The sequence below is a fragment of the Harpia harpyja genome, chromosome 22 (genome assembly GCF_026419915.1).
Source record: "Harpia harpyja isolate bHarHar1 chromosome 22, bHarHar1 primary haplotype, whole genome shotgun sequence".
In the NCBI taxonomy this organism is placed as follows: domain Eukaryota; kingdom Metazoa; phylum Chordata; class Aves; order Accipitriformes; family Accipitridae; genus Harpia; species Harpia harpyja.
Window position 1 is genome coordinate 17161918 of NC_068961.1, and position 22940 is coordinate 17184857.

The 22940-nt window shown below is 40.8% G+C and overlaps 1 protein-coding gene across 5 annotated transcripts in view; it reads right to left on the bottom strand.

Annotated features, from left to right (window-relative positions):
• FHL2 (four and a half LIM domains 2) overlaps window positions 1-22940 on the bottom strand; it is a 43888-nt gene that overhangs the window by 3382 nt on the left and 17566 nt on the right. For 3 of the 5 annotated variants that reach the window (XM_052773736.1, XM_052773740.1, XM_052773737.1), the window contains exons 2-4: window positions 12131-12310; window positions 4160-4334; window positions 905-1074 (exon numbers count right to left, since the gene is read on the bottom strand). In XM_052773736.1, coding sequence (XP_052629696.1) covers window positions 905-1074; window positions 4160-4334; window positions 12131-12286 — 501 coding nt within the window. In that variant the 5' untranslated portion in view covers window positions 12287-12310. The remainder of the gene's footprint in view (window positions 1-904; window positions 1075-4159; window positions 4335-12130; window positions 12311-22940) is intronic. The other 2 variants (XM_052773738.1, XM_052773739.1) reach the window with 1 other exon arrangement.

Here is a 22940-nt window from a genome sequence, read left to right on the forward strand (position 1 = left end):
GGATGGATAGGAGGTGGTAAAGGTAATTAGATATACTTCAGGTCAAAGGCTGAAAGAAAAATTTAGCCTTTACCTGTTTTGTTTTGCCTGTGCAGCAGCAGATGCAGTCGTTTCTGGCCAGCTAGTATGTCTGACCAGACTGCAGCTTTGCTTGACTTGAAGGGCAAAAGAGCAGGCAGCACACATGGAAAAAAATCTGGGCACAGGTGGTGGCTGGAAGTATGCAGAGGGTAAAGGGAGATGAAGAGGGAAGAGTGGCGGTGGGAAAGGGAATTTACTGGGGATATAGCCATAGTTTTGATTGTCTTTGCCTGTGCATATCCATAGGAAACTGGGATTCGTTAGTTCCATAAGTGGTGAGACGATTCTTTTTAGGAAAGAATTCTAAAATTCTTACCAATGTCTGAGTACAGAATTTAAGAAATTCACAAATAAAAGGTCCTTTGCCTAGAAAATCGTACTCCTGAGCATACTGAGTTTACTACTGCTTATTTCAGGAACAGCATTTGCTCTATATAAAGCTTATCTCTCTGTCTTCATTAGAATATTAAAAAATGATCAGTGTTAGCTCATCTTCCTTCCAGTTGAAATGTTTAGGTATATGGTATACAATGGGTTATATTGGAATGAGGTTATTCCACTGCAGAGTTTTTGTTTTGTTTTAAAACATGTTCTCTGTATGCTTTCAATACAAAGGGATCTTTAACCCTGAGTAAGAGACTTCTCACTGTAGTAAATGCTGTGCCTGGTGCAGGATGGGAACTGAAATTATATCATCTCTTAAAATCAGTTGATTGTGAATCTTTTAACCCACATAGAAAAATGAGATGTTCTACCTACTTGGACATAAAATGGGATGGGCTTCAATCCCTTAGGTTTTAGGTAAGTAAAATAAGAGCACTACCTTCTTGCACTGGACGCACTGCATGGCAAACTGCTTTTCATAGCAGGGTACGCAAAAGTTTTGATTGTCCTTGGGGATGAAACTCTTTGTCCCAATAGGCTGTTGGCAGCGGTAGCAGATAAAGCAGGTCTCGTGCCAGCTGTTGCCCTTGTATTCCATCTTCCGAGTACCTGTAATGAGGCGAGAGCATCAACTGAACAACTTCTGGCTGAGACGGATGCTATTTGTAGCTCTCGTTTGCCTGACAGCTGCCTGTCAGTCAATAAGCTCTGAGCCTAGAGGCTATTTCATGTTCCTACCAGCTTTGCATGGTATTGGGTACCATTTTAAGTTTTTGGAGAGTGAGTGGTTCTTCTGCTCCTATAAAGAAGAGAAACATTTATTGCTAATAATGAAGGCTTAGGACACCCTTTTGTGGTATTAGTAGAGTTAATAATGAATTCTAATGCACAGGAAGGTTCTGGGGGATTGGCGAGACACCAATAAAAGCTGCTGTTAGTGCTGAGTGAAGGTAAGGCCGTTCCTCATTTAAGTTTGACTTCGTTCATTCCAAGTCGCTTTTGTTTCTTTTTCAGAAAGCTGCAAGGTTAATTCCTGGCAAGCTTCTTGCCTCCCTTTCCCAATAAAGTACAGTCACTCTCTGAGACAAAGGATTATTTCATATCTGCTCTGGGACCTTGTTCCTGTCCTCATTGAAGTCCTCTATAAATTTGCAATGGTTTCCAGTTCTGCAACACCTATCCTAAATGTTTTTCTGTCTCTTGAAACTTTCAGTAAGAAAGGAAGCTTTCTCTCTGTCTTCACTTGTATTTAAACCGTAGTTGCAATGTGAAAGGAAGAAAACAATCCTTTACTGAAAAGCAGAAAAGTGGGATGGTAGTTAGGAGCTGAATGTACTTGTCTCGAATGAAGTTTTAGGATACAGATACTGTACTTTGCAAATTCAGTCCACTCTATGACAGGTGGACTCTTAGCCCTTCCAGGACATTGGAGATGTCCTATTATGTGGACAAATTTCTTTGCACACTATATAATTTCTATGCACCAGTTTGAGTCAGTGTATTTGATACTGTCCAGAAGGGAAAACAAACAAATGAGGCTCCTACAGTTCTGCATTACTCTGGAAGCCTGTAGCAACAAACATGATGTCAAGTGCTTGGCAGACTGAGAAGCTGATCGTCTTGGCTAATGATGAACAACCACACTAACTCCTTTGATGCCAACTCTCTCCACCCCCATTACTGCAGGGTGAAGTTTTATCATTTTTCCCTTCTCAAGTGTTAATTCCTCTTTACTACTTGCATATTTTTCTTTTTCTTTTTTGGTCTCATTAAATTCTGCCCAGAGGCATACTTCAGGATTTTTTTTTTTTTTTTTTTTTTTTTAAAGAATTGACTTGCGGGAGTGTAGTGAGCGAGCGGTTAATTATCTTTCTGCCTGATGCTTACATGCTTGAATATTTCTAATCCATTTTATTAATGGACACCTTTTAAGAATTATTCCCTCTCTGTGCTGGTAACTTTCTATATCATACAAAGGAGCAAATAAATCAGTCCTTGAAGGAATGATGTTCTGGAAAAAGGAGATGTGGATAATTTTTTTTTTTTTTTAATAGTTTAGAACTTTATTTTCACATTTTTAGCTGTTCTCTCTATGGAATTGTGTTGCCACAAACTCAAGACAGGGGGAGCCCTGTTAGCTGCTGGACTGAAGTCAGTGGGAGTTTAGTTTGCAGAAGGACTGAAAGATCAAGCTTGTAATTACTTTGGTATTTAATGGGCATGTCATGATAATGCTTTATTAAATCTACATTGTACATTTAGTGGAGCAAAGCAAAGGGCAAGTGTAGCATTAACAGTCTCCATAAAGGGTATCCAACCACTTGCTGGTTCTTTCAAAATGAATTATGCTTCAGTTGGTGATCACAGTGCTCTGGCGTAGCTCCTGTACTAACATGGTGTGCTGTGCAAGTAGAAGATACATGCTGGGTGTACTGCTCTCCGACACAGCTATCTTGAGTAAGCAGCTAAACACCAGCGGTTGGTTGTAAAGCTTCATAAAAATTGATTTCTTTTGTTTCGGATTATAAGAGAAGGGATACTCTGCGTTGCTGAATCCAGCCTCCATTACTACCTATCAATCTATAGCTGGCATAATAGGCAAAAAGAGATCCATTCGGTAAATAAGTTCACTGATCATGGGGGTAAATTTGATGAACAATCTTAAAAATATATACATATGTGTAGTTCCAGCTTTAAAACTAGCACTGACTATTCCCAAACATGTCAGTTGTTAGTGCTGTATTGGCAAAAACAGGTGCACATGGAATAACAGAAGGAGATCATGAATGGATAGGGCCATCTGCTTTTAAATAACATTGTTGTTTCTATTTATCCATCCTATTTCATCATCAAGCCCTCATTTTTACACCTTAGGTGCACAACATTGTGGTTTTCAGCTTTTGTCTAAGATGACCAATGTCAGAACCAGCCAAAGAAAAATTTTACTGGAAAAAGTAACTAGTAATCGTTACGGAGCATGTACGTGGATTCTTCATGCCTTTTCTTCGTGCCTTTTAATATTTTATTTCTGGACTGATATTCCTTCCACTTTAAGCCCTCAAATCATCACAGAATGCTATAGTATTGACATGAGCAGATGAGGTTTTAGCAATCTATTACTATAACCTCATGTTTCATGTTGAAAAAGAAAATAGCTCTTTCCTGTTTCTTCTTATCTTTGTGCTCAAGAAAGACCTTAGAGGCAGTTTGACCAATTTTTCATTTTTATGGGAGAAGCTAAATTTAGAGTAATTACATAAAAAGCTAATTTATAAATTAAGTAAGCTATTAAATTTGCAAGCTGCTTCTGATCTTCAAGCAGTGGAAGCCAATCAAGACAGAGTACGAAGTTGGGATTGGACAGAACAATTTTAGTTGTCCAGCTATCAAAAGCCTTTTAATGAATACTGCTGTAGAAAATTACAAATGCCATTAATAAAAATGCTAAACGAGATAAATACTAATTTTCAAGAGTAATCTGCTTCATGCGAATCACAGTTCTGTCATGATCCATTATGAAAATAAGGCGTTCTGGTCATGGAAATGACTTGGAATGCACCATCAACTGTATTTTACAAAGTTCACCATGACTTAGCAGAGATAGTCAAGGAGAAACATTTGTCACAAATGTTGCTGAATTTGGGATTGATATTTAGCCTAATATTTTCTTGGTCCAAACAGTGAGCATCCTAACCTGGCATAATAGTCTTCTTGCACTCATTACATTTGGAAGAGTATTCGTTGGAGTAGCAATCAGTACAAAGTAGATGTTCCTCTTTTGCAGCAAAAGGTTTGTCCACCAGTGAATTCTTGCACTGGAAGCAGTGGAAGCAGGTTTCGTGCCAGTGGCGCTCCTTGTAAGACAGATCCTGTAGAAATCCAAAACCACAGAGTAAGCGGAATGAATAGTTTGCACAACTGGAAGCTCAGAGAACGCAAACATGTCCAAATCTGAACCACAGCCAGGAACTAAGGCTAATCACACAGCTCAAGAAAACAAAATGTTCTGATGAAGGTGAACTTATTTTGCTATGATAACCAAGAACAGCTCATGACAACTATTGACCCTTTTTCAATTCGAGGTAACCTTCATTTTTTGTATGTGCAGAGGAACAACTGGTTTCATTTAGGTATTTCCTTTGAGAATAAAGCCCCATTTTTGAGTCAGATTAAAACTTGTTAACCTTATAGGTGTAATAGACTTCCCCTATTTGTCTTAGCTATTGCTGATTTCTAGGTCATTTCATAGCCATTCATTGCTGGACAGAAATCCTTTTCCCAATTGCTTTCTGGTATTTATTCAGTTCAACAGATTTACACCAAGGGTGGAGTTGGTCTGATCTCTGTTTCTTTTTTTTTCACTGCAACTAATTTTTACCGACTCTTGTATTTTGATTTACCTATTTTTCAAATGTGGATCAGACCAAAAGATGAGAGATCACATTGTACCTGCAGCCAGTGATCCAGGACACTCTGGCCAAGGGATCAGCATGGACACCTAAGTATTTAAAATACTCTCTGCAGTGGTACTTTTATTATTTAAAAAAAACCAACAGTCCTTCTAAAAATTGTGACCTAAAGGGATGGATTGTGCCTTTTAAAATTTAAATTAAGGTGGCCTAATCGTGTCACACTTGAACAGTGTCTTTGGACTTCAAACAAAATGGAGCTTAGATCGTTACAAGAAAGGGTGTCTATCCCAAAATATATAGGCTTTGGTTTGAGGTGGGAGTGTGAGGGGCTAGTATTGTCATGAGTGGGGAGTATAAAAATTCCACAGAAATAACTTCTCAGGTTGTACCTCAAGATCCACTATGTATTAAATACAAGCACTGAATTAATCTGGTTAACTGAAGGAAAAGAATGGGCTGTAGAAGATCAGATTTTTTAGTTGTGTAAATAGAAGCATCACAAAGTGTTCAAACAGAATCTGCCCTAAGCTGCTCTGTGTCAGTCAGTACAGTCACAGGTAACTCCGAATGTGCAATCTTAGCCCAGAGCTAACAAAAGCTACCGTGGATTTAGGTTAATCTAAAATAACCACACGTTACGGCTGCAGGAGCCTTGTTCTCATAAACAGCTAACAGGAACACTGAAACAGTTTCACCTAGCTCAGCTGATATGGGGTAACTTGTAAACTATAGTAACTCCAGTCAGAATTTGACCATGCAATGAAGAATTTTTGCTTGGATATCTGCGCTACTTACCTAAATTTCTTAAATTATTGTGAGTAACAATTGGTACCCAATGTATCTTTCATTTCTGAGATTGCACTCTGTGATAGAATATCTAAGACCTCTACTTCACAGCTTTCAGACAGCCGTTTATTCAGCTCACCTATTCATTTCAGCTAACTCCTTTTGAAACAACACAAATTTCTGACTAAAATTTTAATCTTTTCTAATAGCAAAATGAAAAAAGTCTTCTTTGGAAATTACATTTTTTTCTCTTTAAATGAAGTTGAATAACCTAAATCTGATGTCAGAGGGAAATAATATTTTCAACAGAAAAAATACAGCGTACAGCCAACAGTTTTCCAAAATGTGAAATTTGCCTGCTAGAAAGTAGAATGAGAACAGATCTGGTTTTCTTTCTGTTGTAACAGGTTGTACAATTTTTTTTTTCCCACTTGCTGCCTTTCTCCTCTTTTTGCCATATTCTGCAAGCTATTTTTTATCTCCAAAATTCATGTGCTGGTATCTACTTTTGTTCTGCCTTATTTTATCAATAAAATTATACCCTGGAGAAGGTGTGTGCCTTATAGAAGAGGAGTAATGAAGACAAGGATTAAGTGTCAATGGTGAAAGGTTTGATCCTTGAGTCAGTTATGATGGCAGCTTCTATAGACGGTAGCTGGGTAGGTGAAAATAGCAGATATTTCATCATGGCAAAGCGATGAAGCGCAACTACAATGCAAAGTACCCAAGATACAGACTGACTTGCACAATCTTTAGCTACCTTGGATGATTATAACAGATACTGTCATCGAACATAGAGGGAGTCTAAGATGTCTGGCTTTGACATGCCTGCAGCAGAATATTAGACCGATAAAATGGATATTGCTTTCGCTCTCTGAATCTGCCACATCTGAAGCAAGGAAGTCCAAGGTACTGATGAAACCGTTTCTGCATCATGGTTGTTCTTAGGTCAGTGTAATAAAGTCTCTGAAAATGAGGTTTGGTCTACTCCAGTGTGTTGCATATCCAACTGGAGCCTTTGGCTTGTACGTAAGCTGTGGATGTATTGATCTGGGACGGATTCTACACTGGAGAAGTTGCACATACAAAACTAACTTCAAGCTTGTCTGACTGTCAGGCTGGTCCCCAGTTAAGCTGAAAGAGCATTAGGTTTACTCTAGGCATGTGACCTCCAGGTTATGCTAGCCAATTGTAACCTAAATAAATCTGTTCCAGCAGAAGGTACAAGAGATGAACAACTAATTCCTGTTTATTGCACGGATTTCCAGGAAGAACTAATAAAGAAAATAATATTGTGGACTCAGAACTGGAGTGTATCCTTAAAATATTGATGACCATGACTTCTCAGCTGCTTTATGCAGCTCGAGGGAAATGAGTTCCTGGTGCTACATATTTTAACTGTAGCTTTTAATGCAGCCTACTATGTTGCCTAAAAGAAATATAGAGTGACTCTTTTTGCCATTGATCTGTGCATCTGCCCGTGAAAACTGTCAGCCACGTGCTCTTGTTAGATAAAATACACATAAGCACAGATAAAAGACTTGTTAGATAAAGCACAGACAAGACTGAAGAATTATGATAGATTAATATTTGAGAAGTGGAATGTTTTTTACATATATAGAGATGCGTGCACACAGATGCTCTTGGACATGGTCTGTCCTGAAAGAGTGTTTTGCAGCTGAGTGCAGAGACCACCAGACCAGTTCCAGATGTGCTACGAGTGAAAAGGGAAGGGGGGGAGGGCAATGCCTGTCTCTGCAGAGCTGCGATAAATCCTGCAGCAGAATTTGCAGGGAGAAATGTTTAACACTTCATTCAGTTACATTTATTCTGAACGCGGAAAATAATCCTACTCTTATCTGGTTTCACTGGAAGATAAAAAATAACCAAATTAGCAATCTCTGAAACTACCCAAATTTGAATGGGTGCTTTTCTCAGCCTGATCTGAGAATTACTCTCAGCTGAAAATTTCAGCGTTCCTTGGGTCAACCAAACGAATGATGGATCTTTCTCAAACAGACAGCAGAGAGTCAGCCAAGCGGAGGTCCTTTGTACACACTCAGATGACTGTAAGAATATGTTGCAAGCAAAAGCTAATGCAGATCCTATTTCTATCCAAAACTTTTGAGAGTCATCCCCTGCAAAATAGGTTTGAAACTTTTGGTTTTGAAAAGCCATTATGTGCTTTTCAAGCAATTTTATTTTCACTGATTTTCATGATGTCACCCCCAAAGAAAACTTTGTCTAGATAACTGTTTTCAACGTTGGCAAGATCACGTTTTATAGCTCCTCCGTAGTTCTGTGTAGTTTTGATCCAGCATGGTTTATTTGGCCTCTAGGATGGGACTGCAGGTGACTTTTTTTTAAACTAGAAAAGTTTGTTCATTTTTTTTAAACTAGAAGAGCCCCAGGACTGGAGTTACCAGGTAACTGGGTTAAGCATAAACTCCTCATATCCTGCAACTATATTGTCTTATACTCTGGCTTTATAGGTCTAAGTAAACTTAAGCCATTATGTATTACCTTTTCTCCTGAACTGGCTTTCAACAGGAAGAAGGAGATTAGAAAGCTTATTACCAGAAGAGTAACCGTATATGTTTGTTCATGAATGAAGACCGCAGACTTTTTTGTTTTGCCCCAGTGGTCTTTTCAGAAGGTTGAGCAGAGGAAATGGGGTACGCCAACAAAATGCTGTACAGATTTTAGCCACATGCACCCCGTAGCAAAACACTTAAGTATGTTAGACTGGCACATACTTGTCAAAAGCATCTTTAGAAAAGGTAAAAACAAGCGAATTGTGCTGAACCCAGCCCCTTAGGGATATGAGAAGAGATGAAGGGATCTGCCTCTTTTACCATTCCACTTCACAGCAACTAGTCTGATATTCAGTAATGCACTGAAAAAGTGTTGCAACTCAGGACAGGGTTTAAACATTAAAAATTAGAAAAACAATATTTTCTCCCTTTCCTGATCCACATTACTAGAGGCTTTATTTTCTGTTTATTTTATGTGTAAGACTGACCCTTTTGATTCCTTTGTGGCCTGTGTGCTGGCACAGTAGCTTTATCTCACAATCCACTTTAATTTCATTCTCCCATTTTGCAGAGAATTTTCACCCCCTCCTGCCTACCAAGGCCAACTTGTGGACTGCATTAAACACTGGATTACTGTAGGTATTTCCTGTATTTGTGATGGTTTCTGTGCCATAGGGCCTGCAAGGAAACTATTAAAAAAAGCCAACATCAACCAAAAGTCACGCTTCAGCAGTTAAGCAAATGAGAACATAATGGATGGATTTCCAGAAAGAAGCGTGAAACTGTAGGTGTGGTGAGCTTTCGCCAGGGATGTAGGTGATGAAATGCCAATTCTTTTTAGAAAGAGTAAATTTCTGCTAGAACCTGTTGGTATATGGATAACGTGTAATAGCTGCAAGAGAAATGGCATTGTGTTTTTCTACTGCCTGCCAGTGCCTCCTACCACTCAGTATACAAAGCTTTTACTCTGGCTGTGAAAGTTTCATAAACATCAGCTAGAATTGTTTACAGTTAGTGAAATGGCCTAAGTCCAAAGGTGCCATTCAGACACATGTTATCATTCAGGGTTTTTTTGGAGGGGAAAAAAAAAGCATTTAAAAGAAAAAACAAATTAGTTATTACTCAGTTACATTCACAGTTACCCATAAATTACCACAGAAAGACAGTGAAGCAAATTCTGCCCTGATTTGAATTCAAAGAAAGCTTCTCCGTTGTCTTGTGGGCTTTCTGTGCCATCGCTAAAACTCAAGGCGAATGCCCGACATCGGTTTGACCCTCTGAGAGCCCAGTGCTGTCAAAGCTGGAGCGTTACCAGCGTCCGAGCAGGCTGAAGTTCAACTCGGTGAGCTGATTCCACGTACCAACGCTGATACACTACGGCAGTGTCAGGGACGGCGAGCTGGCTGTCCTCTTGTCAGCACCTCTCTTTGGTGGAACCCTTTCAGCTATATAGGGGGGTTGCTTTTAATTGGGTAGGAGGGAAATTAAGAGCATCTCAACGGCAGCTGGGTTCTCAGTTCAGCTCTTCTCAGGGCAGAGAAACAGCAGTGGCCAAGAAGGGACTTGCAAGGGAGAATTTGAGGTGAGAGCTACACGGAACTTTTCAGGCTGTAATATCGATGTGAGGACGGGTGCCAGATGCAGAAGCCTGCATGTGACCCTTTCTGCTAACGCTGTCACTCCATCATTAGGTTTTAGTTCCAAATTTTACAGCTGTATAAAAGCTATGTCAGAACATACAAATAAATATGGAGTCCATTTTGTACATGCAGTAAACACACTGGTTTTATTCCCAAACACAGTACAGTTTATCTTCTTTGCTGAGGGGAAAATGCAAATGCAATGTGCAAAAAGATATATATATCTATAAATACATACATATATGTCTGTATGTATACATGGGTATATTATGTTTATATACCTATGTATACATACAGTTTAATGAGGAGCAGAAGCATGATTTTTTTGTGTTTCATGGCTGAATTATGCTCAGTAATACAATGCACAAGCTTTGACTGAAACTTATCTTGTGGCTGAGGCACTTACAAGGGCGCTCTCAAATGTACTCTCTAGCATCTATTACTGTTGTTGAAAAACTACTCTAGTTTTCCTCTCAGTAGGAACATTAATAGGATCTCTTTTTCTACCCAATCACATGTTTTTTTCAGAAAACTTGTAGGAGTTTAAGTTTGCAACTTTTATCCATCTGTCTGAATTTGGTTAAAATTGGTCAACAGGTTCAAAAGCTGCAGCATAAAGCATGCACAGGCACAAAAAGCAGCCACAGAAACTGAAAAGGACACATTTGTTTCTGGTACACTTTATATCTCTTTAAGAAATCTTTATTTACTATCTTATAGTTGTGTTTTCCACATACAGTTCTGGTTCTCTACATATAGAAAATATTCTTATATTGCAGACAATTAGGGGCTTTTTTTTCTATCTGCTATCAGGGTGTGTCTTGCTTAAAAGTACAGAAGAGCAGTATATCGGATAACACCCACGCTCCCTAAATCCATAAATCTGGGTTGAAAAGTTCAGCCTGATTAATTCCTGAATACTTTGTCCGAGATTTGTTGAAGCCGGTCCAAGTTTTTAAATTCTTGAATATCAACACATGGAAATATCTTCTCAGGGGATTAGAAAGAGACCTTAAAACAAAAGCACATTCTGGAATGGGGGAGAAACATTTTGCTTTTTCAGGTCAGGCCAGCTGTATCTCTTCTCTAATCTGAATATTTATGAGCTGTAGGAAAGCTGGCAGTTTTACACCCTCTTACAGATTATTGCCAGTTCCCTGTCATGATGGTGAAACATTCTCACCTTTTTAAGGCTTCTGAAAGGGGCTTCCCTACTGATTTGCCAATAGAGTGGGATAGATCAATTTGGAAGATGTGAGACATTTATTTTTCTCAATCTGAGTAAGCATGTATTTTTGTATCTCTGAACTAGTGGTAGACCGGTAGCATGAGTAATAGAGACTAACTGGTGCTTCTAGAGGTATGGATCAGCAATGTAGGAAATAAAACAGCAGACCTCCTCATACCAGTCAAGAATTCTGTGGCTGTGCAATTCAAATTGCTGTTCTAGTGCAAACTCGCTCCGTCAGTGAATGTCTTGGCTAACTTTGAACAGGTCAATTTTGTGCAAGGAGGATGTATATTGGATGAAGTCTGTCTGTAGCAGTCCAACAGACACTTCACTGGATGGCTCAAATATCATCTGTCTTCATTCAGCCAGAGTAAAACTAGCATGAACTGCAGTTGTTTGGGTTAATTTAAAAGAAATGCAGGTGGTCACACCTTATTTGTATCACGTAGGTGTTTCCATGTGGTGCAGCAGTGCACAGCTCAAGCAAGCAAGGCCTCTGCTCTTTCCTCTGCAACCTTTAGTTAGACTCCACTATCATCATTCTGTATTTAAAAGGCTAATTATTCTGTGTTCTAACTGACTTATTACTTGGGTCAGCATTAGCCAGACTTTTGCGGTCAGTGAGTTGGCAGCTTCTCTTGAGCATGTCTTATCTCTTGATGACAACCGAGTTGTGGTCACTGCAAGACCAAGCAGTGGCTTACCTCCCTCTGACCCCAAAGTAGCCAAAATCAGCTTCTGCCACTTTTCCAGATCCCAGCTGGCCCCAAGGACAGTTGGACTCTCCTAATGAGTTAGCGATACTTTCTAACATCAGATCATCCTGTGCCTTAGGGGAAGAAAGGGGCGTTCTTCCAGTTCTGTTAACACGCCTGGTAAAGAAGGGTTTGCCAAGTGAAGTGGGAAAAGCAGATACAGGGGTCCAGAAAGCATGCTCTCCCACCAAAAGAACCCCTTAGGTAGCTGTTAAGCCGGATTCTTCCAGGTGGTAGCACCATGTCTCAGAGCTACGGATCCAGGCTACCCCATCAAGATTTCTGTAACGACACAAATCTGGCATACCTTGCAGTCAGCGCCAATAGGTTTCTTGCATTCCTCGCAGGTATTGGAATAAAGGTTTTCATAGCATTTCACGCAGTAGGGGCTGTCCTCCCTCAGGATGTACTTCTTACCAAAGAGGGACTCTTTGCAGTAGTGGCAGTCAAAGCGTTCAGTCATGTTGGTATCTGGAGTCCAGCTATCCTGCCACGAAGACAGAAATAGGCACATGTCAGACTGAGCTGTACTTGACCCAATCCCCCAAGAAAGGTTTATCACATTGTACCTCAATTTTAATTCAACTTCCAGTCAGATAAATGAACACAACAGGAAGAAACTGAACTATGAATTTTGTAGTGCTGTGTAATGACAACGGCCCATCTACTTTAGCCATCCACTGACCCGCCTTTGACCAGAGCTAGTGTTAGAGATGAGAGAGAGGAGTAAATCCTGAGTTTGAAGAATTCACATGGGATTTGTGAATGGGATTTGACCAACAGGTCCAAAGCAAGAAGCTCTCGCTGTAGGGGTGGAGGGAGCCAAGTACATTAAGAGGATGAGCCAGCTGATCTTCAGAAGGAGCAATATCTCCTCCATAAAGAAAGATGAAGGATTGCATTGCTGGTAGACTTTAGTCATGTGCAGGCTACCGGCCATCACTGTTATGTGCTTCTGCTCCTTCCTTCTCCACATTCTCAGTGAGCCAATGTCTGGCAATCATTGCCCTGCAGTGAGACACCAACCCTCCGTCTCTGCTCATGCGTGGGCCTGTGGGCACTGTTAACAGCAGGAGATGTGGGGTCGGTGATCGTATATGTGATTCTTCTCTCCTGCAGTTGAAGGAGTTATCCAACAGCTGTAGCATACTGGGACACAAATGGCTGCCCTGGTTCAGGCAAATTTCAAACAATGATTGCAGAAGGGGAAAAGCAAGTAGAAGAAACTGCAAATGATGCATCAGCTTGTCTGAATTAGGGACAACTGCTGTTTGCTCCTCAGGTCTTGTTATGTCTCCAGCATTTTCTGGATGCACACACAAGCAACGATGACACAAATGCCTTTGATTACTTTCATGAATGTTCATTATTACCTGGGACAATTTATTTTGAGTTTCATTAGAGTCATCTGCTTCTTTCTTAACCTGAGGCTTGTAGTGTGTGTTGCACCTGAAATCTATTTGGAGGTTACAGCTGGAGCAGAGCATAGCTGCCTGCTTAGGAAAGGGAATTTCCCAGGCAGAAAGCACATTCCACCTGGACTGCATGATCTGCACTGCCTGCCAGGCCGCATCTCCTCTTTAAGCCACATTTAATCTATAAAGCCTTAAATGTTTTGGCTACTAATGGCTTAAGTGGCTACCTCTGTCTTTCACACACAAGTGACATTTATAGTAGCTGCAGTCCTTTTGCCAACTTGAGCTCTCGGTTTTAAACAAAAAGTTGTTACTTAGTGTTCTTGGCAGCGGTTGCTCGATTCCAGAGTTTGTCCTCTCCTTCTGGCGGTGGGAGCTACCCTTTGGGTATTCTGAAATCCTGAGTTCTCCTCCAGGGTTTTCAGGTTTTATTATTATCTTTTATACCCCATAGCTGGGGTTTGATTAAGGTTTTAGGGCAGTTTGAATGTGAACGGAAAAAGTTTGTTTTGATAGCTAGAAAGCTTTTTTGTTGTTGTTGTTTTTAATGCTCGGTCAACTGCTGAATTGTGTGGTGAATAGCACAGACTAAGAGGCGAGTACGTAAGTGATGGCTCAGCTGCTAGGAAGTCTTTTGAACTCCCAGTAACTACTAAAGAAGAAAGAGAGACAAACTACCAAACCCCAAAATGTTCTTGGAAGAAAAATCCTGACAGCTGGTCATCTGTGCTACTGACAACCCAGAAGGAGTAGCAGTCCTGCTGCTTTGACCCTACAGATGCTCTAGGAACTGATTGATTTTCTTATCCCAAAGGACTGCTAGGAGTATGTTAGGTGCTTTTGGTCCTTAAGGAGTAGAGAGGATCATAGGGACTGATAACAAAAAGATGGAAAGTAGGAAGACTTATGCTGGAGAGAGAAGCGTGATGATGACCCAAAGTTTCCCTCCAGCCCGTCTGCAGCAGCAGTGGCAATGGAAGCGTAAGGCAGGAGAACAGGGCTGGTACGGAGTGGCCTTTCCTTAATAACTGCTTCCAGCAAGTTAGTCTCCTCTTGAAGCAGAGGTTCAGTCTTTACCACAACATTTAAAAGGTGATGGTGGATTTATTTTCCCCTCTGTTTGAGCCTGTTTACACCCCCAGCCTACATAACGCATTTGTACTTTCCCATGATAGAACTAGACAGGACTTAATTTCCTTCTAGGAGTAGTTTCAGTAAAATGAATGGAGTCAGACCAGTATAAACTGGTGTGTGTATGTATGACCGAGTGAGAGGGAGTGATAGCTTTGTATTTAGGACAGAAATCTGTACTTTTTACCAGACTTTATTAGATATTTTTTCCAAATTATACGATTTGGTTGCACATTTAATGTGCATTATGACTAAGTTAAAGTGTGAGCAGGAACCATTTACGAACTTGCATTTTTCACCTTTCTTCAGAATTAGTTCTTTCTAACCCTGAATTAAAAGTAGATGTGTGATACCAAGAAGTGAAAAATTTCTCTGCGGTCAAGATGTGTAAAAGCAAAAAACCACAGAGTGTGATTCCTTTGCAGGTTTATACCATTTCTGACCTTCATCCAAAGCTGCTAAATGTAAAATATAGAAGTGGTTTGGGACTGGAAGAAGGACTATTCCCTTAGAGGTGGATGTTCCTGTCTCTTGGTCACAGGAGGTTTCTTCTTGAGTGCTGTATTATTTTCTGTGCTTTTCACAGAAGCAGAGGCAAGCATTATTTAATAGATTTGTTTAATAATTTATTTAATTATTTAATAATTTAATAATTATTTAATAGTCACTGCCACTATTTTAGAAAATGTGGCACTCGGCTCCCTATCCTGAAAGGGATCTGGTTTTGTTAAATGTGCTCTGAGATTGTCATAGTGGATTGTCCCCTTCACCCCGAGGAGGGAGAGGCAGGCCTGATTTTTATGTCCCAGGCAGAGTTAGGGCTGAACTCTGGTCTATGAAGACACTGCAGGGGCAGCTGTGGATGGGGTTCGAGGCACAACTCCAGAGATCTGGGAAATCAAAAGACAAGAAAGGAAAGTCTCCAAGATCTGCATTTTGGCTTTAGTTGTGTGAATCTTTTATTGGATCTGGGACCAAGTTCAGGTCCGATATCTCTTAAAGTTAGCAATTCAGGTTCATATGGTTTCATTCAGAAAGCTGGAAATCAGGGTGAAGCATCCCAAATTCCAGGCTGTTTAGATCTGGGCCTTGGATTGGATCTCATGATCTACTATATGATATTTTGAGGATATTTGACAGGGTTTTTTCTTCTCTGGAGAGAATTAAATGTAATCACGGGGCTTATATCTACTGAAAAAATTAGCAGGAATGTCAAACAAATCATTTCGCTGTTGTCTTACAAACAAGAAATGTGAAATCATGCTAAGTAATGTTTTTGCCTGTTACTTTGTACACATGGTCCTTTACATCGCCAGTCTGTTGGTTCCTGTCATATAAAAAAAAATCGTGCTTAGCTTAGTGCAGGCTTTATGCGCTGCTTTGGGCTTTAAGAAAAAAACCAAAAGACTTCACAGGTGTGGATGGACACAAATTGCAATTCAACCTCCTTGCCATTGATCTATTTCTTCCTCTTGTGTTTGATACTTGTCGACCGTAAAGCTTTGTGAGCCAGAGGCTCATCTTTATTACACCTCTTTGTGGTACAACAAGGTCTTTGGATTTTATTGCAGTAGTCATTTTATACTTATGCTTTTTCAGACTGCTCTCAACATTATCATGAAGGAGAAATTGATTTTTCTGCCATACAGTCTCCCTCCTACAACATTAGACATAACAAGTACATCTCCAAAAGGAAAAGAACTTTCCATTGCAAGCCCAGAAAAGAAGTTACAGCTTATGCCAAATGTTAGCACTACCCACATTGTGTCTTCCAGGAAGTAAGAATTGGCATGAAAATTACCAAAAAGTTAGCAGGCTGACTTAAAAACTATGCTTCTTTCCTCTTCTTCCCCTGTTTGCTCAAATAGTCTCATTTTACTAGCAGTAATTGTTAAAGTTATCATATTGGCTCATAAAAATTAGGGCTCATAATGTCATTAAGAAATCACCCAGTGTTCCCCCATCCCATGACACTATTGACTACTGGAAAGGGGGACTAGGTCCCCCAGGCCTTGCCTGCTTTTCCAACTATGTCTGCAAGCCTAAAAAGAGATGTTCTGTGCATCTCTTGCGTCAGCCCCTCTTCAGAGTGTTGAACACTGAGAGGTACAGACACACAGGCACAAGAGAGAGAAAGAAGTCAAGGGAAAGTGTCTGAAAAATGTAGAAGCTGTGTAGTTTATTCAGTGAAGCTCTGATCTCTTGTAACAGTATCTGGAGACACAGAATTAAGCCCCTGTAGATGCTGAAGAGGGACTTGCTGTTGACCTCAGTTGGGTCAATTGGGCTGGGGCTCTCCCTGTGTCACTGGAGCAGGATGTTCTGTTAGCCACCTCTGTAGGAAATAAAAGGTCTTTGGAGACACCCATCTTCCTCCAAGGTGTACACACGTTTCTCCCACCTGACTTTTTTTTCCAGAAGAACTGTGCACATGGAGAATTTTCTATCTGTTTATTTTCCTCCCCCTGAGAAAGGAAGATTTGTGCCTGACAACTCCAGTGACACAAGCCATGCAGATCTAGAGCATTTGGAAACAATTTATGTTAATGTTCCAAAGGTTAAATGCAAAGATTTATGATATTCTTTGCAACTATGAACTAGTAGTTCAAACTATGTTGATCTTTCTGGCAAGAGGTGATTATTTTCCTGTAACTTAGCAGCTATTGCCACATTCATTATCTATCATCTCATTGCAGCAACTGCAAGCCACTCTTCTAAGAGCTAATCATTTTTCCAAACCAGGCCATAATGCCATGCAAAGAGAGAAGGGAAGAAAGCTAATTTTATTTCTTTTTAATTTACTTTAGGAAAAGAAGAAATGACCATTTGCCAGTAGCACTGACAAGACGGGGACAGGGGGAAGTTACATACAGTCAGAATCCACCTGAACTTCAGTGTGTGGAAGTTAGCTGGTGTAGATGCACACCGTGGACACCCAGAGCAGTCCTGTGCGTTTAGATTTACTAAACCACATTAAGGGATGGTAGCCCTCTTTCTTTGGCTGGCCAGGTGTAGCTTATGCTCTGCTTCATGGGATGAGTGCCCTCATACACTGTTATGACAGAGTGGAGGGAGAGCAAAGGGAACGTTGAGCGCTTGGAGGTCTTGCTGGCCATAGGGCAGATGTTGCCTCTTCGAGTTGCTTGGATCCCTGACCCTCCAACAGCCGGTTCCTGGCCATGGGGAGCCAAGCCAGCTGATGCAGAACAGCCAAGTGTCCCTCCATGGGCCACGGAGGGACATGCACTTCCTTACGCTAACGATGGCCAATGCAAAAGCTAACCAGGTGCTGAGACAAGCGATGCACAGCTCATCCTGCAGGAAGGCCAGCCAGCCACTCTTCCCCTCCACAGGTCCTCTGTCCCTGCCGGTGGCTACTGGGGTACCGCTGCGTGAAGGTGCGTTTCTTGAGTAAAGAGAGGAAAAGGAGAATACTTTTGCAAGTATGAGACACTGAAGCTTATTGCTATGACTGTTCATACCAACGTCTTTGTGTAGGTCCTTAAAAAGGGGAGGCATGATTACTATAGGCAACAAGTCGTTGGGTTACCCTGTATCCCATGATCTGGGGTTTATGCTAAGCTTGGAAATGAGACAAGGATGCTGAGACAGATGTGGCTGAACTCTTTCTCTTTTAAAGTTTTAAGTTGAGAAGAAAGCGGAAGCCTTTTCCTCTTGCTCTTGCTATGGAAGAGCAATCCTGTAGTAAGCTCATCAAAAGAATTTGGCGCCCTGTCTGCAAGAAATCAAGGCCCTTATGGTATGTCATTGCTCTCCCAGAACAGCCCTGTCAACAAGCCCAGGCTGCTTTACCAATGTCCACATCAAGGTTAGCATATTAGAAGTACCTAATTGCAGAGGTGTTCATTGCTGCTTCTGAAGGTTTTAAACTCAGAGTAGATATTCATAGATCTCCTAGAAGCTCCCTGGCAAAAGTCAGGAAAACTTGGTTTGATATCTGAACATAATAGTAATAATAAAAACCAATAAAAATCAAAGCGAAATAAAGAAACATCTCACTAAATATCCCACTCAGGCCTTTCTATATACATGCTAAATATTAAAAGCTATTTTAAAAAGTTTGGGTTTTAATGGACTTTTAAAAGTTACCTTAAAACATTCTTCAGAATCACAGGTTTTTCCAGCAACTCAGCTTCTTTGCACATGGCTGACTTCTTATTTTGCCTATGGTATAACATTCCGATGTCTCTTTTTAAGTACTTTAGAGCAATTTTCTGAGCAGACAGACTGCATTAACATGTGCAGATAACCAAAGCATACCTGGTTCCTGTCTGGATTGCACAGTCAGCCTATCATGAATTGGAAAGTGGATAGTCTGCTTTTTAAGATTGTTTTCCTTAACATAACATTAATAATAAAAAAAAAAAACACAGAAGAAAGAACCAAAAAATGTTTCTCGTGTGGTAAGGTTCCTCGTGTGCCTGGCTAAAGTAATCCCAGTTACAGCAGTGGAGAAGGAACACTCTAGTTGTGGTTTCTGTGTGGTTTGTTGTGTTTGGCAGACAATAAAGCTCTGCTCCAGTTTAGAGCCACTCCAGCGGTGGTAGAGCAAGCACCAGTGGTAGTAACTACAGAGGCCACGGAAGACCTGAGCACTGACACTTTGAAAGTGTACCCCCCCCAATTTACACTATGATTATCTGAGACTGGTATTGAAATGACTGGAGGATGTATGGTCTTACCAACATTCCTGCATACATTTCCATTAATTACAAAAGGAGCCTGTTGAAATAACACGGTCCTAAATGTACCATAGCAAGGAAGAGCACAGTTCAAGCGGAAAGGCTTGCTCTTGTTTTCTATTTTAAAGCCTTTTGAAACTGCTGTCTTCCTTCTTTCTGTTGCAGAATAAGCAAAGGCTTACTCAAAGAGAAAGATCAAATACTTGATATTACTTAAGCATAGAAATTCGTATTTCTAATAAGAGCATTTAAGCAGATAACAGAAAATAATAGAGGAGAAAAATAGTATAAGATTAATCAAACCGATTGTTATCTCTGGCCCTACCCTACAGAAATAATGTATAAGCTAAATGACTGCAGAGACTGAACTTCAATGGAGGTTTGTTTTTCCAGAAAAGAATTGCTTTTTCTTATTGACAGGAACCCTGCTAATCCCAGAGAAATTAGACCTAAAGATAAAAATACCCAGAAAATGCCACGTGCTACCATGCAGTGACATTTCTGAATTCTCCTGTATTTTTGAAGTCCTGCATAATACAATCCAGGGCACAAAATCAGAATCATGTCCCAAATATTCTACGTTTCCTTCTTTCTAAAAAGAACAAAAGCAAAACTGGGAGGACCCTATGGAGGAAGAACGCTTTGTTATTTGTCCTGGCCCCTAGCAGAACACCTCTGGGCGTCTCCGTCTGGTTCTGTTTAAAGAGGCAAGACCATGAAACCCCTTTCCGTCTAAGATAATTGGCATGCGTGGTGATTTGGAGGATCAGTTAATGTACGTCTTTCAGCTACTGTATAAAAATACTGTAGCAGTGATTGCCCCAGGGCTGTAAGGCATCCGTACTTCTTGCTCAGCTGCTGTGCCGTTGGCTTTCCAAAACGTGGCAAAGGCGGCTACATAAACCTTAGAGGTACCTGTTCAGCTGGGCACATCTTATCAAAATAGATTAGTTACACCTGGGTGAAACCAGTTTGGTCCAATTTGTTTGCTAGGGTTTGTGGCTGGAGACTGGACACAGAGAGCAAAGAGATCGGCTATTAATGTCGAGTCAAAGTACCTGTGGTGCATGAGAGATCCAGGAGCAAGGACTGGAAGACACAGAGAGCCTGGGGACATGGACACAGGCAATCCTTTTGTGGGCGAGATCCTTTCTAACTGAAGAAGGAAGATGTTGGGTCCAGCATGGAGAGATGCCCGGGGTAGTATGGAGGGGGGGAATTCATCAGGGGTGGGATCCTGGTCTCCGAAGATACTTTCCGTCTAAATCTCAAGAGTGCTTCAGAGCAATGACAAAATAGAGCTAGGTAAATGCTTACAGGTATCTTATGGTTTTATGCAACTCGCTACTTTTATTATGCAAGATGAAGCAAAGAGCAGTGGGTTTTGAGCCCTTGTGCCTGGGTTTGCCAAGGGTCTAGAACTACGTCCCACCACCAAAAGTGCAACCTTAGGCCCTTCTCTGCTGTGGTTGATATATTTGCAACTCTAAAATTGAAAATTGGCTGTGAAAGGGAGACATGAATATTCTTATGCCAGTGTTACGCCCACCTACATTCTTCTTACAGCATATTACTGTATGTACAGTAGCCATTTAGCATCCTAGTTAAAATTATCCTATATAATATAGAAGAGTATGTGAAAAGGAACAAAATTAGGACTGTAACTTTTTCACCTGGCATGAGTATTTTGATGTTCACCCTTAAAAGAAGCATCTAGTGGTTTTTAATCAAACTGTCTCTCTCTCTATAGCTAATTAGTATTGTTGAAATGTTAATGCTTCAGCGGCTGTCAATGTACCCGAGATTTATTTCCATGAAACCTGTCATTACCCTGCCATTTCACACCCTCACTTGGGGTGAATCTGCATCACAAATAACTGTGCATATGTAAATGAAACATTAAAATTACACAATTAGAATTAATCAGTGTAAAAATGCAAATTATGAGATCCCCAATCTCTGAAGCAGTACTCAAGTGAGGGAAGGTGGCTGCCTGCAACACTATACCATCCAGAGTTTCTCTGAAGATGCTCAGGAACCGATTCAGCTGTCAGAGAAACATGAATGAGCCTCAGACCTGCATGTAACGAGTCTGCGAGGTCTTTGGAAGAGTGGCAGCGTGCTGGCCAGCGGCAATAGGCTTTACTTCAGTTTTTAGCCTGATTTTCATGCAGAAGAAACCACTCCTGGCTGATGGTGTTAACATTTGTCCAATCGTCCCTTAATTCTGAATGTCCTGACCCCTGTGAGGCAAGGCAAGGAGGTGAGGACAACAGCAGGTAAGACATTGGTTGGCTCTGGGGCTCAGGGCTCAACGCCCTGGAGAACCGAGCCAGGAGTCACTCGTGTGAATATAGGTCTTTACAGCCCTCCTCATCCCTTTCTTTTGGGATGAAAGCTTGAATTTGCAGCACAATGCAACAGAAACCGTCGCCAGCCCTTACAATTACAGGAGCTGTACTTTGTCATCAACTTTTTGGGGGGTTTTGGCTCCTGATGTTTAAAGCATGATGGGATCCCGGAGGACTGTGTTGTGTGTGGTCAAAGGAGTTGTCTGATTTTTTCCTAATGTGAAGTGTGCCAGCTGGCAGCGCTCATGGCTGTATGGACAGGAGAGATGTGATTTCAGGGAAAGGGCTTCCCTAAACTCCCTTAAAAAACCATAAAGTCATAGGTAGGAAAGAGGGCCTTATCTGTACCCGAGTACTTTAGTTGGGAATCACCATTACATGCTCTTTGTGGCAGCAACTTTACATATACAAACAATATCTGACACAGTATAGCCACTGCTGCGTGACAACAGTGATCTCACAAAAAGTAGTAATATTTTGCTATAAATCCCAACCACCTGGAAGTGACTACTTGGTGCTTGCATGTGTAGCACTGCTGATTCCATGGGAGCACATTCGGCAGAATGGTGAGAACCAAAAATAAGTATATTCTACCCCAGCACTTCTGCCACCTTGGGATCTTCTAAACTTTCCCAAAAGACCTCAAGAACTGGGCCATCTCCCAGCCTCAGGCCTGCTAGTCAGGTGGAGATGTCAGGTGGGAACCCCAGGTAACTTTCACAAATACGATTTCTGGGCAATAGCGGTTTGTGTCCTTTCAGCTGCCCCGCTCACCTCAACCACATCTTGCCTCAGAAGCCAAAGATCATTATCTGTGTTATGGCTAGGGTAAAAGGTAGTATTAGTGGTGCTCTGGTCAGATTTTTTGGATACAGTAGTGCCACTATGGCAGTGTTAGGAACTGAGTTTTCAATAAATATAGTACCTCATATCCTTTTTTTTTTTATTTTCTCCAAATGTGGTCAAAAATATACACAGGCTCTTTTGACAGAGCAGCCTTTAGAGTGCATCCTTTCCCAGTTATATGTACAGGGGCAGAAAACAGACAGAGATTTTTATAAAATTAAAAAAAAAGAGACTACTTTTCTGCCTTCCCAATCCAAACGCCTGAAGTAGTCATTTTCAAAGTTTACCATCTGGCTGATAAAAGGCACAGAAGATTTTAGCCAGAAAGCAGGGAGTCCCATAAATTTATGAACTGATGAAAATAGGGTTCATAGCAGAAACCAAATGGCAACCGTAGTTATAGCATTCCTTCACATTCAGATGCATGTGAGTATCTAACAACATACAGCCTTCTGTTGGTCCCTTCTAGGGCAATTCCTATTTAAGACAGAGTACAAATGTATAGCCAACAATAAATGTTATAGCTACTGACTGTGGCAATCTCATTGTCGATCAAACAATCAGCAATCTTAGTTAATATGGCTCTAGATAGGAGTCAAGGGGGTAACAATAACAGACCGACCGAGTGCTGCTGGTATATAGATTTTATAAGGTTTGCTTTCTTGTGACTA